At 45.8% G+C, this 14,499-nt stretch overlaps 3 protein-coding genes across 3 annotated transcripts; 2 read left to right on the top strand and 1 right to left on the bottom strand.

Annotated features, from left to right (window-relative positions):
- The first annotated feature begins 2,472 nt into the window (after positions 1–2,472).
- Positions 2,473–5,983, top strand: LOC109766726 (acidic leucine-rich nuclear phosphoprotein 32-related protein 2). Its single transcript, XM_020325512.4, has 2 exons — positions 2,473–3,313; positions 5,565–5,983. The coding sequence occupies exons 1-2, from the start codon at positions 2,612–2,614 to the stop codon at positions 5,706–5,708; spliced, it is 846 nt and encodes a 281-aa protein (XP_020181101.1). The 5' UTR covers positions 2,473–2,611; the 3' UTR covers positions 5,709–5,983.
- Positions 5,984–6,120: 137 nt separating this feature from the next.
- LOC109766745 (deoxyuridine 5'-triphosphate nucleotidohydrolase) lies at positions 6,121–7,497 on the top strand. The gene is made up of 3 exons (XM_020325530.4): positions 6,121–6,797; positions 6,890–6,981; positions 7,075–7,497. Exons 1-3 carry the CDS (start codon positions 6,475–6,477, stop codon positions 7,317–7,319), a joined length of 660 nt encoding a protein of 219 aa, XP_020181119.2. The 5' UTR covers positions 6,121–6,474; the 3' UTR covers positions 7,320–7,497.
- A 317-nt stretch (positions 7,498–7,814) lies between these two features.
- LOC109766718 (guanine nucleotide-binding protein subunit beta) lies at positions 7,815–13,434 on the bottom strand. Its single transcript, XM_020325500.4, has 6 exons — positions 13,056–13,434; positions 12,852–12,946; positions 10,738–11,162; positions 9,840–10,203; positions 8,698–8,811; positions 7,815–8,212 (listed from the first exon to the last, which is right to left on the bottom strand). Exons 1-6 carry the CDS (start codon positions 13,162–13,164, stop codon positions 8,177–8,179), a joined length of 1,143 nt encoding a protein of 380 aa, XP_020181089.1. The 5' UTR covers positions 13,165–13,434; the 3' UTR covers positions 7,815–8,176.
- Between the last annotated feature and the right edge of the window lie 1,065 nt (positions 13,435–14,499).

The following is a 14,499-nucleotide window of genomic DNA, read 5'->3' as shown; positions in this document are numbered from 1 at the left end:
TGTTGGTCACAGAATTGGGACCGATGTCTTGAGGGCGCAGCTGAAAATTGGCTAGTACATCTGGGAAAAATTTCGAACCGGGAGGGCTAAAACCTCGACTCAGATGGTCAGCAAACACGACTACCTCTCCGTCCTTGGGTGTAGGAGGATTTTCCGGGCCAGGGACCCTCCAGTGGATGACATCTTTCTTGGCTAAAGCGCCCGTTTTAACAAGATTGTTTAACTGTTCTTCGATTACTTGAGAAGGAGCCCAATTGCATTCATAGATTTGCTTGGCCATGGCAATGAAAGATCTGAAACATGATTATTGCCGGTTTAAGATTTACAATGGACAACTATACAGCGGTATAAGGATGTAAGCATATTGTTAAACCGGAATTGCTTATTCGTAAACCGGAGTCTGACAATGGAAACAGTACAATGATGAATGCATTGGCGGTTCAACAGGGGACTAATGGTATCTACTCGGTCATCATTTTGTATATGAAGTTAAACCGCCCAATCTGGTATTGAAAGTGTATAAGTGAAGGAAGAAACAAGTTTCACATCTTGCCATGGTAATTTCAGATCTACCGCGCGTTGGAAAAACAAAATATATTCTGACCTAATTTTCAGCGTGTTAAAGGTTCACCAAGTTGAGATGAGTTTTATACAAGGCAGATGTTCTAACAAGGAAGCAGGAGTTTAAAAGTACAAAGGCTTTGGAAAAAGCAGATCTAAACTAGCCATTGGTACTGCTAAAGAGAAACAAACAGATTCAAGAACTTCGAAGAACTACGAAGAACGACGAACCCTAGTGGTCGATCTGGAGTAAGAAAGGAGGAACGTACTGGTGCTGAGGAAGCAGCGGAGGATTGCCGCGTTTTTCTTGTCCGATCAGGTTGATGCAGCGGCCGTTGCGGAGGAAGAAACGAAGGTCGACGGTGGCGGCGGAGCTCCAGAGGATGGGCAGTGCAAGTAAGAAGATGAGGTGAAGAGATACGGGGGGGGGGGGGGGGAATGGAAAGACCCCCTGGCCCTATTTATAAGGGCAGAAAGATAAGCGTCATGCGCGAAAATCGAGGAGCCTAAATTTTGGATATGAGGCGGAGCTGTCGCCTCGATTGTCGGAGGATCATTAATGAAGGTGGATTATACACAATTTTAAATAACAGGTGATGTCACGACGGTTTACCATGGTCCTAGAAGATGATGTCGCGACGGTTTACCATGGTCCTAGAAGATGATGTCACGGCGGTTTACAAGATTACGTGAAGATGTTGAAGAAGAAATTTTCTTAAGTATTGAGGATTGACATGAACCAGTTCAAATCAATCTAGGGCCTAATGTTGGGGATATTACCACTGGGCGTAAACCGGGCAGGAGAGGCCGGGTTAACCCCATAAGTAGTTCATTCGTATCTGAAGTCCATGAAGACAGACGGTGACGCTTTATGAAGGCCCAGGGCCCAAAGCCGGTTTAAGGCCTGTAGACATAAACCGGCATTGCTATGTAAACTTGTGTTGTAAGATAGAAGTAGTAGAGACCGAGCCGGACACGATTATGAGCCGGCCTCGGGATTCTGTGAACCGACGGGCGTCAACCCATGTATATAAGGGGACGACCCGGCGGCGGTTCAAGGACAAGAGACAACAACTCGAGACTCAGGCAAAGCGTATTCGCTCCCTGGTCATCGAAACCCCAGCAATTCCATCACAACTAGACGTAGGCTTTTACCTTCATCGTAAAGGGCCGAACTAGTATAAAACTCTCTTGCGTCCCTTGTCCGCTTTAACCCCTTTAAGTTAAACCGTAGCGATGGCTCCACGACTAAGTCCTTTCTCTAGGACATCTGCCGTGATAAAACCACGACAAAAGTAGTCATAAAATTAGCAACGCGGCACACTACCCCACGTCACAATTATAGTGAACATATTGAACGTAGTACAATGCATAGCCCACGGAATAACATCAAGAAGGTATGCTCTTTTTTTCTCTTGTATATCTCCATCCGATTTTTGCTCCGATACACCCCCCAGAAAAGTTTATATATTTCGATGCAGATTAAAGATGGAGATTAGTAGATACCCTTTCAATCAAAAATCTCTCCGGAAAAGCAGATTTTTTTTATTCATTCTATGATTTGTATACACATCCCGATAACATGCTCGGAAAGTCTATGTGAGGAATCTCATATATAACTAAAAGTCGAAGGCGAGAATTCCCATACGTAAAGACGGATCGTACTATTTCCCCTTGTCAAGTTTTACTGAACATTCTTGTCACGAGGTTTTTATTTTTCAAACGGCAAATCGTGCGAAACATGCATGTGCAAGTATATTTTCTTCACTCAACGCTCTGGTAGACAAATGTTTTTTTTTTTGGGATTGTAGACAAAAAATAATAATTCGCACAAGCTGCGCCTAAACCTATAAGCCCAGGCCCATCCATTGCCCACCAAAAGGGCCCATCACAACCCATTTCCAACGCTTGGAGGACGAACATCGCCACACCACACACCACACCATTTCCGTACTCGTCTGCTCCGTCGGCCTCGGAAGCTTTGCGGCTCCAGGGTTTAGCTAGGGTTCTACCCACGACCGTCCCCGCCCGCCCCGCCGCCGCCACAGCCATGGCCGGCGCCGGCGCCGGAGAGGACGACGCGGCGTGGGAGCGCGCCATCAGCGCGGCCGTCAAGAGCGCGCCCCTCTCCCCCTTCTCCGCGCCCAAAACCCTAACCCTCGACGGCGCCGTCAAGTCCTCCACCGGCCGCCTCCCCTCGCCGGCCCTCTTCGACCGCTTCCCCTCGCTCGAGGAGCTCTCCGTCGCGGGCGCCCGCCTCTCCTCGCTCGCGGGCCTGCCCCGCCTCCCGGCCCTCCGCCGCCTCTCCCTCCCCGACAACCGCCTCGCCGGGGCCGACTCCCTCGCCGCCGTCGCCCAGTCCTGCGGCGGGACCATCCGCCACCTCGACCTCGGCAACAACCGCTTCGCCGCGGTCGAGGAGCTCGCCCCGCTCGCGCCGCTCGGGGTCGAGTCGCTGGACCTGTACCAGTGCCCCGTCACCAAGCTCAAGGGGTACCGGGAGAAGGTGTTTGCGCTGGTTCCCAGCTTGAAGTACTTGGATGGCGTCGATGCCGAGGGCAATGACCGCCTGGAGTCCGATGAGGACGAGGAGGAGGATGAGGATGAGGACGAGGACGAGGAGGGGGATGAAGAGGGGGCGGAGGACGGTGAAGGGGAAGGAGAAGAAGAGGACGGAGAGGAAGAGGATGGAGATGAAGAAGAAGATGGCGAGGAAGAGGAAGGAGATGAAGATGAAGAGGAAGGCGACGAGGTGAGATTTCTCTTCTAATTCATGTACTCGTTATAAATCTATATGATGTATTCAATAACCTTCGCATAGCTGACAACTAGTTAAAGGGTTGATGAGTTGTATTGGTAATGGTATACTGCTGCACTGGATCCTTCAATAACCTTCGCATAGCGGACAACTAGTTAAACGGTTAATGAGTTGTATCGGTAACGTTATAGTACTGCACTGCAGGATTTCCTTTAAAACAATTAATCGTTGCTCATAGTGGTAACAATGGTCATTAGAGAACACATAACCTATTGTTAAGCCATGATGCCCTTGCAACCTCATTGCTTCATGTGATCGAGTTAGACGTAATTTGGTTTGTCATTTATACATATTGCGCTTCCGGTGGTATGTTGTGTTGTTAACTGTATGTCGAGCTATTTGTTTATTTAGTTTGTTTAGTGTTGTATCTGAGTATTCATTCAGGGTAACATCTTGAACAGTTCTTTGTTTTAATTGGCCTCTTCATTTCCTGAAAACTCAGTATAGTGGTATACTGGTATGATGTACATAGAAATGAGTATCTTAAGTGACAATAAATTTGTTAAGTGGTATACTGGTATGATGTACATACAAATGAATATCTATAATGGTGTACTGGTATGATGTACAAATGAGTATCTTAAGTGACAATAAATTTGTTAAGGGGTATGCTGGTATGATGTACATACGAATGGATATCTATAGTGGTGTACTGGTATAATGTACATGTAAATGAATATCCACAGTGACAATAAATTTGTCGACTATTTTACAATGTGTGGCCAAATGCCAAAAGCCCAAAAGGATAGTTGCATTATTATCGTTGTCAAATATGACTAAGATCTGTCTTATTTTCCTCTTCTTTTGTGATTTATAATAATGTAAAGCAAAACCCACAAATTAGGTTGTTGCTCCACTAGGCTGTATTGTTTTCCAGTGCATTTGGAAACTTATTTAATACAAAGTAAGACCCATATTTTTGCATTCATTTTTGTTGGGCAATCTGCAGTATGGTCCTAGGATTTGCTTTTCTCTTCTCGCCTTGTCTGTACTTTTGTGCTTTAGGACAAACTTCATAGTTCACTGGATATTTGTACAGTTTCTACATGTTTGGTTAAATTGCTGTTTGTCCAGTGTTATGTATTGTGTTTTGTGTGACTTACTTTCTTGTTGTCTTAAAAAAAACCACTTCCACATTTAGTTTTATTTTTGAGACAAAAGGCATACCCCCTGCTTTTCAAGCAACCGAACAGTGTTCCCCTGGGGCTGGGGATACCAGCTACAAGATTAAAGACAGAAAACACCAAAACGGCATTACTACACCCCAGCAACACCACTACAGTTTTCAGCATCTCAGTCCCTGAACACAATTACAAACTGATCAAAAGACAAAAAAAAACTAAGTAAGCTCCCTATTACAAGCACATACAAGAAAAATGCCAGACAGAGAACTTGAAATCAGCGCCGTGGTCTTCACACCACCTTCTTGCACTACTCAGTGATCAGCTTGAAGATTAGCTGCCTCCGCGGTCCTATAGAATGGCCAATTGCTGTAGTAAGAAAGTAGCATGATATAAAGCATCAGTATGTTGGTGAAGGATTTCCTTGTAAACATATATATGCGGTTGAGTATTCCATAGCCCCCAGCAAACAGCGCCACCCCTCACCACACCACCGTGGCACAATCATCCCCCCTCCCTAAATCGCACCCCAGCAATCACATGCTCAACTGAAGTTGGACATGAATCCCATCCCAGAAGTCTCATGGATGACGGCCTAGACTAGAACAGCCATGGGACACAGGAATACATTTATAGTTTTATTAGTACCTCAGCTTATACTTACAATTTAGGATCTGATGGCAATACAAGCACACAACATTGTGCTTATTTGCTCTTCTTCAAAGATGGTGACGTTGGGCTCGGTTTACACACTTGTAGGTCGCTCCTGTTCATTATCAGAACTTGCATCCACCATGGTTCTTATAGAGAATCTTCTTATGGAGAAGAGAACCATCTCTGTAATTCTTCATCGGCTTCCCTGCATCCTCATCAATAAGGTGACCCAGTAATCATCCAACGAACAATAACCTAAAGCTCATTTGTTGGTCATATAACTTGCGCACCCTAATTAATTGTATAATAGTACACACTACATGCTGCCCGCTGCTCTATACTTGTCTCCTAGCTAGTCCAATTTTTGCCGGTTATCTGTTTGTCAGCTAATTCAATTGTGCTGTTCTTAGGCTGAAGACAAAGAGGATGAGGCTGAGGACGACGAACCGGATTCAGGCGCGGCCGAGAAAAGCGAGGTTGCCAACGGAAACAAGTCTGCAGGATCTGCCCTGCCAAGCAAGAGGAAAAGGGACAATGAAGACGGCGGCAACTGAATTTGATCTCGGTTTAAGGTTCGTGGGTTCGTCTTTGCACGCTTTTTCAGAGGGTTCCGTGCGGGAGGTGTAGTAGAAGCAAGCAACCTTGGTTGGTAGTTTTGTGCAAGGATTTTCTGGGAGTTCCCAAATTTTATTCAAGACGTGGGGGATCCTCCCTCCTGCTCCTTCATGTGAAATTTCTGGTAGTACTATAAATCGAGGCGCTGACTCGGATCATGAGATTCGTCTGTCTGTCTTCATCATGTTTGTAAAAGAAGGTACTCTGTTTTTCATTGGTAGCTACACCTAGGGCACAGTTAGAGTGCGCGCCAGCTCTCTCTGCAGCGGAGAGGACGACTGTTGCAAACAGAGCAGATGCCAGTTTGGGCCTGACATCATGGACTGAATTTGCCCCTCAAAACGAAGTTGAATTTTGTGATCTTAAAATAAGATAGAGCATCTGCTAACCACTTTGAGGGGTCCTTGCCAAGTGGACGTGGAATAGCGTTCAACAGTGTAGACAGGGCTTGTGGTAGTGATGAGAAACGAGCTCATAGTATATTGTCATCCAAAGCATCCTGACAACAATCTCGCAAAACTTGTCGGCATTAAAGTATATAAGTTGAGGAGAAAAGTTAGACTTGCTAAAAATCAAAGCAAGATTTTTTTATTTAGAAAAAGCAAGAAAAAAATTGAAGCAAATCATAAACTTCGGCACTAGCCGCTCCGCGTTGGAGACCAAACCAAAGCTGCTGGTTTTTCCTTGCACGATCGGTGAAGTTTTATGGCGGGAGAATTTGGCGCCATCCGCTTCATTTCCCGCCCCGCCGCGTCCCTATTTATCGTCCCCCGCCGCACCCACGGCCGCCCTCAGCTCCAGCTCCAACTCCTGCTCGACTCCTCTCCTTCTATCTCTCGCCGCCGGCCACCGAGAACCCTCCCGTCCGTCGCAATGGCCGCCACCAACGGCGCTGGCGCCGACCCCGTGCACGAGCCTCCCCACAAGATCACCAAGATGGCGCCCCTGCTCAAGGTCAAGAAGCTCTCCGACAAGGCCATCCTGCCGTCCCGCGGCTCCGCCCTCGCCGCCGGCTACGACCTCTCAAGGTACGTGCCCGCTCCATTGCCAGGGACTCTCACCTCCGGCCTCTCGCCCATGATTTTCCTGTCCCCCTCACCGTTTCTCTGTCCGATCTCAGCGCGGTGGAGACGGTCGTGCCGGCGAGGGGCAAGGCGCTGGTGGCCACCGACCTGAGCATCGCCATCCCGGAGGGCACCTACGCGCGCATCGGTGAGTCCCTCTTCTTCTTTCTCGGACCACGTTTCTTGGCTGCGCGTCGGGTGTTTGACGAAATGCCCACCGCCTCGTTCGTCTTCTTTGCAGCGCCGAGGTCGGGCCTGGCGCTGAAGCACGCCATCGACGCGGGCGCCGGGGTGATCGACGCCGACTACCGTGGCCCTGTGGGCGTCGTGCTCTTCAACCACTCGGAGGTGGACTTCGTCGTGAAGCCTGGGGACCGCGTCGCCCAGATGATTATCCAGGTGATCGCGACGCCGGAGGTCGCCGAGGTGGAGGACCTTGACGCCACCGTCCGCGGGGAGGGAGGGTTCGGGTCCACCGGCGTCTGAACTCTGAGCCTTGGTAGATAGATCTAGAGAAGTGGTCTGTGTTAAGGTTTAGGTTGGTGGTGGAACCCTAGGGAAGGTACCCACCTTTGATGGTTGTGTGTCTCTCTTACAATCGAGATGTTGAATGTTGCATCCATGAACGCTGCAGGTGTTAAGATGGTTCTGTGACCTTAGTTTATCCTGCACTGCACTGGGCACGTTTTCTGTTCTTGCATTTCGAGAATCCTTCGAATCAAATAAGACCCACAACATTTTTAAAATGCAGGAATACAAAAATGTTATCTGGCTGCAATGCCATGCCCATCGGAATTCTAAGAAATTTGGTTTGTTTGACTGCATCGTAGAATAGGAAATAAAGGATTCTTCTTTTGACAAGGTATGGTGTTGAAGTATACAGCCAGCCAGTGAAATGCGTGGGCCACTGGATTGTACTACACAACACGATAGTGAATGGCTCACTGAACGGGCCTGTCAACCATCACAGCACACAGGAAATGAAGCTCGCATTTCTCATCTTACTCCAGAAACGAACAAATTGATTCTTGGTTCTAACAATTCGGCTTCATTTTCTACAGCTAAAAATATATAGTTGTACACAACAAGGGCAGAAAATATCACATGTGCGCTGCTTGCTTTCTGGCAACTCTATAAACAACAGTACGCTGACTTGACCTGGCGCAACAACATCGCACAGCACACTCTGTCAAACTGCGATTTCCATTGGAAACAACAGGAGATTCATGGATTCCATGCTACAAAACGGACGGCTTCATCTTCAGGAAGCTTTCGAGTTGGCCAACCACCCTCCAACACGCGACGAGGAACGTACAGACACGGGGAGAACACGCGCTGGGGCTTCAGACTATCTTGCGGTGTCCACTGAAAGCCCAGATCTGGAAGTTTTCAACAGGCAGCAATTTTTCGACGGTTAGATAGAATGCTGGAGTCGACTAAAGTTCAGTCCATATCACTTGCAGGTCTCTCCATTAGTAACAAATAGTACAGTACCTCATTGAGAGGGAAAATCTGTCTATAACCCCACCGAGAAGTACTTTCACTGATAGCAAAGCAAGAGCTAAACAAAACAGGTATTGCAAAATAAAAGGCATGCACCCTTTCAGTATATGTTGAATGTACCACAATGTGCGCAATTGTTTCAAAAGATGGACAAAGTCATTAATTTTGGAAATATAGCATAAGACGTCCTATGTATGTAAACTTTGTCCTACAACTGATATTTCCTTTCTAGCCCAGTTTAGAGTAACGGCATTGGCATATGTAAACTTTGCCCTACAACAGTTCATGCCATGCCATGCCACGCAACTGATCAAGTAGTCCGCAAGATTATTTATTTTTCACATTGAAAACACATCCTTACCTTCAAATTTTTGTCCCAGCTTCCTGTACACAATGCACTCCCATCGGATGACAGCCCAAGGCAGCTTATACGGCCTTCGTGAGAGTTTTGGAGAGTTCCCAAATTAAGCACCATCTGAGTCATTTTTAAAAGTATTCACAGATCAACCACAGTTTTAATAGTATAGGAAGATGGATGATTCATGATATGCGGCAGATGTTCTATATTTCACCAAACGCCACAAGAGTAGTCCTAATAGGCTAATAGCTTGAGCTCATAAAAGCTAGAATATGTAAGTTATTTGTGGGCACTCTCTCTTCCTGATCAATTATAGGAAGGAAACTGAAGGCTCACAAGGCACCAAGGGGTCTGAATCTAAAAATAAAAGCATGGCCAAAGGAGGCGCTGCAAAAAACTGAAAACTAATTGTAGCTCGAACCACGAGGTCACAACCTTCAACAACTAGCCTAGCCAAACAGCATGGGTAGTTCACTGGCCACTGGCCACTGAGGATAAACTCATCAGGTCCAGAGGGTTCTACAGTATGGGATCAACTCGCAGTAAAGCCTTGTGTTGGCAGCTTGGTGCAGTCTAAACTCTATTCTCTGAAGCATTTTTGGCCTATAGCAGGAATCTACAAGGTGATCTACAACAACACTACTAATGCATGAATTGCATAGAGATGCTGCAGAAACTAATGTCATAAGATGGGATGCGTACTCAAGTAGACCATACCCAAATGTAAACAACGCATTATGTGTTATCATGATTGTTATTTTGTGAGCCATATGTCAAAGGGGAAATGCAGCTAGTTCTCCGTAACTGATATTCTTTTCCAATGTGGTTAATTTTCACTTGATAATTACAGCTTTACAATCACATCAGAATGGCTAAAGTATTGCTGGACTGTAATGAAGTGAAGCTTATACAATTTAAAGATCAATCTAGTGGTGTTACTAACCAGGCTTAGCATTTCTGAACTTTGATCTGATTTTTCTATGGTAAATAAATTGTATAGTCAAACTATGTTTCCTTTTCAACCGTATGAAATTTAGTTGTAGCTTCGCAGTAAAACTTGATCAGTCTTATTTTTACATGTCTGGTTTTCATCCCATTATCTAAAAGCTGCAATCAAATACATGGGAAATGGGTAAAATGCACACCTCGGCAAGAAGCGTGTCCCACACATAACAGTCACCATTAGAGTATCCAGCAAAAAGAAGCCTTCCTGATATGGAGAAAGCGACAGATGTAACGATGGGGAGCTCATTATCATTTCTATCGGGCTCCCGATTGTACACTTGAAGTTGATGCCCTGTTCTCATGTCAAATAATCTGCATGTACCATCATCTGAACCAGTACCGAACCTCTGACCATCAGGGAAAAACTTGACACTGTTAATGTCGCCCTCATGTCCATGATATGTCCGAACTGCCCGACTTGCAATCCTGAGATCCCATAACCTTACAGTTGTATCACATGAACCCGAGATAAACATATTCGTGTTTAACGAGTTGATGGACAGACTGAAAGGGATAAAAAAAAGATCAGAACACTATGAGTATGGACATAAAAAGTATAGCAACTTATAAAGCTGTGAAACAAGCATGCGGCCACGTTGCCAAGATATCACATCAGCTACTTGATTAATAATTAGACCATAATAATTTTTTGGTTGTGCGAACCAAAAGGAATGGTGTTTTGGGGTTGTAGATGATCTATATCAACAACAATTGACAGAGAGGTCTCACTGACCAAACGCTGCATGTGCAGCCATGCAGTACATTTCCTACTGATTATTAGTTTATTACTAATCAGACAAAGTAAACTTGCACCGCCAAAAGGTGAAACATATTCTTTCTTTACAAATACGGCCCATTCAGACAAGGTGTAAGATTAATAGGTGATGCTTTCAAATCAATACCATGGAACTTTGTTCAACTCAACATAATCAATGAAACTTGAACAGTGTCACATTGTTTTGGTCATAAAATAAGAACCAATATACCACGACGGTAAGCATGATGTTAAATTGAATGCCATCAGAAAAAGACAATTACCTTAAGACATCAGCTGTATGCCCTGATGGAAATTCACCTCCAAAGATTGATATCCTCTGGCCAGTAGTAACATCCCACAGGACACACGTTTGGTCACCTGAGCCTGTAATCAAGCGGGTTTCCTGGTCTGGGACATACTGACAGGATGAAACATAGCCTTTGTGTCCAGTAAGTACTCTTGATACTGGCATGTTCCCATCTCTGTCTGCTTGTGAGCTAAGGTTGAATATAGAGCATGCACTATCAAGACCGCCGCAAGCAACAGATTGACCATTGGGTGCAAAAGCACATGTCATCACCCATGGACAGTGTAGCTTTATGGCATGTGTTTTCTGACTCGTTAAAGCATTCCATACAATTAGTCTTCCATCTTGTGAGGCACTAACTATCCAGTTCTTCTCAGGAGTCCAATCCAGAGAATATACCTGTGTTGAGTCAGAGATAGTACTTAGTACTAGTTATAAAACCATGAAGCCATTAAACATTTCAACATAAGCAACTGTGTGAGGTACTGTCCTAGAAAGAAATCCAAATCGCTCAACAAACAAAACAAATTGACGGAGCATATAATTAGGCAGATAGAGCAGTTCGAAGGACCAACCGATCAAAAATTCTTAGCACCAGGGTTCTATCTGTGAATTGCAATGCTCTAAAAATTGGTAACAACCCGCATACCTGTTCTCAAAACTCGAGTTCTTCCACGCTAAATATTTTTTTATTTCAGTTGGTGTCAAACAATAACATGCCCTCAAATAAAAAGAGGATTCACACAAAAGGACTACAGAACAGCATAGCGGTTATATTTCAAAACAAAACAGAAATAATTGCCAAGGAAATGCTACTATGGAGAGGGATTAGGGCTGTTTAAATCAGGCCACATGGGTTCACCAACAGGCTCAACCTTGAGCTTCGGTGATTGCAAGTGGCACATTCCACGTGGGACATCAATGAGCATCTCACAGATAGTTAGTGTTGGTACTGAAGCTTTGGTTGTACTATTGACTCATTTACAAGGGTATTGGACAATGGAAGGAACGGATTCGAGTAGACTGCTCATACCCATTTCTCACTTGGATTTAAGAAAAATCTAAATCAAGTAAATCATCAAAATTGCAATTCAACCCAACCACACATTCTACCCATAGGCATGATTACGGATTACCTGATTAGGAAAGCAGAGCCAAAATAGTAAACTAAGAACCACGGCATGCTAAATACTTCAGTGCATCCATAATTTTGCGAGAGACTTGACTCAAGAGCAGACCAGAGATTTGATACTTTGCTAGATAACACTGCAATTATCTTGGACCACGACAGCGATAACAAAATCCTTGTAAAACGTAAAATTACGCCCAACGACCTTGAAAACTCGACCGATGGGCACTAGCACCGAGGGCTTTTTATTTAATATAAGAATCGAGGCACCTGCGGAGGTGGTGCCTCGAACGCGGGTGGGTGAGCTCACAGACGTGGACGCTAGCCAACTGAACACTGCTCAGTTTCCTTATAACATGTAAAATTATGCGCAACGACCTTGCTGTTATCTTAACGGTTACCGCCATGAGTATGGTATAAAAAGACAAGTTTGCCCCAATTTTCCTTTTGCTTTTGGCGCCAATAGGCACGATTCCTCTGCTCCCTTTAATTGAAGTTATTCCCTTTGCATGAAGCTATCTTCTCTTCCTCTCTAATTGAAGTTATTCCCACCACCATTCCCGAAGCTGACTTCAAGTTAGTCTAAAAGACTGTCTCAATTCATGACAAATTAGGCCAAAACAGCAGCCTCTTCAAAACAAGCACTCATCCTCTCAATGTCAAGGTACGCGACTGGAGGGACCAAACCTCATACTAATCCAGGTTGTTTCCTTTACATATGTCCAAATCTTATTCTCGGCAATCAAACTCGGTTATGAATTGCTCATACTAGCACCACCATTTCCACAATTGGAGTACTAACAACTACTCCCTCCGTTCCAAAATAGATGACCCAACTTTGTACTAACTTTAGTACAAAGTTAGTGCGTGAGACCTCACTCGTGCCTACTTCAAAATTGAACTCCTCCGTGTGCCGAAACGGAGGCAAGAGGCCGAAGAAGTCAACCAAAGGGGCGAACCTTTCCGCTGTGGCCCTGCAGCGTGCGGCAGCACACCAGATCCGTGGGGTTGAAGCTCACCGCCGTCCGCCCCTGCGCCTTTGAGTACTTCTCCACTGCACGCACCGCCAACACACGGAGCAGCCAGTCAGTCAGTCAGCAACAACAGTTTCCCGAATCCACAAGCAAGCAAACCCTCGAGAGGTTCCCGGGGGAGGGCCTCACCGTCGGTGTCGAGGAGCGTCTGGCGGCGCTGGCGGAGCCGCTCCCGGAGGGAGTTGACCGAGGCCGTCGCCGCCGCGTGCTTCTCCTTGAGCTCCGCCACGGATGCCATCAGGTGGCCGGCCGGCCGCGCTGCCTGCCTCAAGGTTCGTGCGCCGGTGGGGGGTCTATCTACTTGGCTCTGGGCATGGAGGGGGAGATCCGATGGCTGAGCTGAGCTGGGGGTTTGGAGGGGGCTAGGAAGGAGGCGGCGGCGGCGGCAGGAGAGGCGAAGTGGCCGGCGACGACGAACTGACAGAGGGGGATGGGTGGGGGTGGGGGTGGGGCTGTTGGGGACGCGTTGGGTTTAGGAGTGGTGTCACCTACTGCTCTCCTGAATGACATGTGGGCCACGGCGCAAGGCCCACTGGGTAGAGTTCGCACAACTTGGGAATGGGCCCACGCCGAGAGTGACCGTTGCCCGCTGCCCGCTTGAAGAGGTTTTACATTTTTTTTTCATCTCTGATTTGTACTAGAAGTAGAATTAGAACTCATAAAAGAAAAGAAAAACAGATTCAGATCAGGGGACTAGAGCATCTTCTTCTTGTTTTCCGCAAATCAAATAGGAGCATCGGTAATTAACAATAATAAAAGGTTACAACGTTGTTTATTTGTCCATATATCTTACGGCACCTGGCATATCGAGGCACACTCCGGGTTAGATGTAGAACCAAGTCTTTGCTGGTATATGAGCTGCTACATTTACTTCCCATTCTTATATGACATACGTCAAAAGTCATATGTCCTTCTAGGGACTCTTGTGTCCCGACTAATAATAGGTAAGATGCCTAGCTCCATGACGCATCATGGTCCTTCAAAAATGAAACAAATCTAGGGAATCAGTTTTCCGTGTGACGTGTTCAAATACTGGCTTCGCGTTGGGCTCCATTACAAACCGAGCCATACTGACAACTGCTTGTTGTAACTAGTTCCCTTTGGCGTTGTATTACTACTCTAGATGCTTCGTCCATCTCTTTTGCATTATGCAACATCCACATGTATCTTGTAGAGTCCATCATGTGGTCAATGCTAGTGGTGTTTAACTCTAGTTTTGTTGCCTTCCCGAGGTGGTTTTGTACTCAACATCAAGTCTACAATAGTGTGGTTCTAAAAAAAAGCCTACAATAGTGTGATGAGCCTACCTGCAAGCTTGAGATAGTTCAACTGAAGATTCACTAGAAATTCTATGGTTTCGTTTTGTCTACACCGGCCACATGCTATAAAGATGTAGCTTTGCTTTATCAGCTATACATGTATTATCATCTAGGATGTATAGGATTCACTATCGGTAAGTTGCCTGAAAAATTATTGTGTCAGTCGATTTGCTAATCCAATTGTCGCCCTTCTTTCTTCTTTCCCGAGTCTTTATTCCTCCTCCATTCGCCCGTCTCCCTTCCTAGATGATGTA

This window comes from Aegilops tauschii, chromosome 4, assembly GCF_002575655.3.
Source record: "Aegilops tauschii subsp. strangulata cultivar AL8/78 chromosome 4, Aet v6.0, whole genome shotgun sequence".
In the NCBI taxonomy this organism is placed as follows: domain Eukaryota; kingdom Viridiplantae; phylum Streptophyta; class Magnoliopsida; order Poales; family Poaceae; genus Aegilops; species Aegilops tauschii.
Note: the sequence above shows the minus strand (reverse complement) of the source record. Positions and strands in the feature narration are given on the sequence as shown.

What these genes read in the sequence shown, in the direction of transcription:
- LOC109766726 (XM_020325512.4), top strand. Translation starts at nt 2,612, where the DNA reads ATGGCCGGCGCCGGCGCCGGAGAGGACGACGCGGCGTGGGAGCGCGCC. An exon ending in ATGAAGAGGAAGGCGACGAG is followed by an intron (nt 3,314 to 5,564) that starts GTGAGATTTCTC and finishes TGCTGTTCTTAG; the next exon opens with GCTGAAGACAAAGAGGATGA.
- LOC109766745 (XM_020325530.4), top strand. Translation starts at nt 6,475, where the DNA reads ATGGCGGGAGAATTTGGCGCCATCCGCTTCATTTCCCGCCCCGCCGCG. An exon ending in GCCGGCTACGACCTCTCAAG is followed by an intron (nt 6,798 to 6,889) that starts GTACGTGCCCGC and finishes GTCCGATCTCAG; the next exon opens with CGCGGTGGAGACGGTCGTGC. An exon ending in GGGCACCTACGCGCGCATCG is followed by an intron (nt 6,982 to 7,074) that starts GTGAGTCCCTCT and finishes TCTTCTTTGCAG; the next exon opens with CGCCGAGGTCGGGCCTGGCG.
- LOC109766718 (XM_020325500.4), bottom strand. Translation starts at nt 13,164, where the DNA reads ATGGCATCCGTGGCGGAGCTCAAGGAGAAGCACGCGGCGGCGACGGCC. An exon ending in TGCAGGGCCACAGCGGAAAG is followed by an intron (nt 11,163 to 12,851) that starts GTTCGCCCCTTT and finishes GACTCAACACAG; the next exon opens with GTATATTCTCTGGATTGGAC. An exon ending in GCTGGGACAAAAATTTGAAG is followed by an intron (nt 8,213 to 8,697) that starts GTAAGGATGTGT and finishes GAAAACTTCCAG; the next exon opens with ATCTGGGCTTTCAGTGGACA.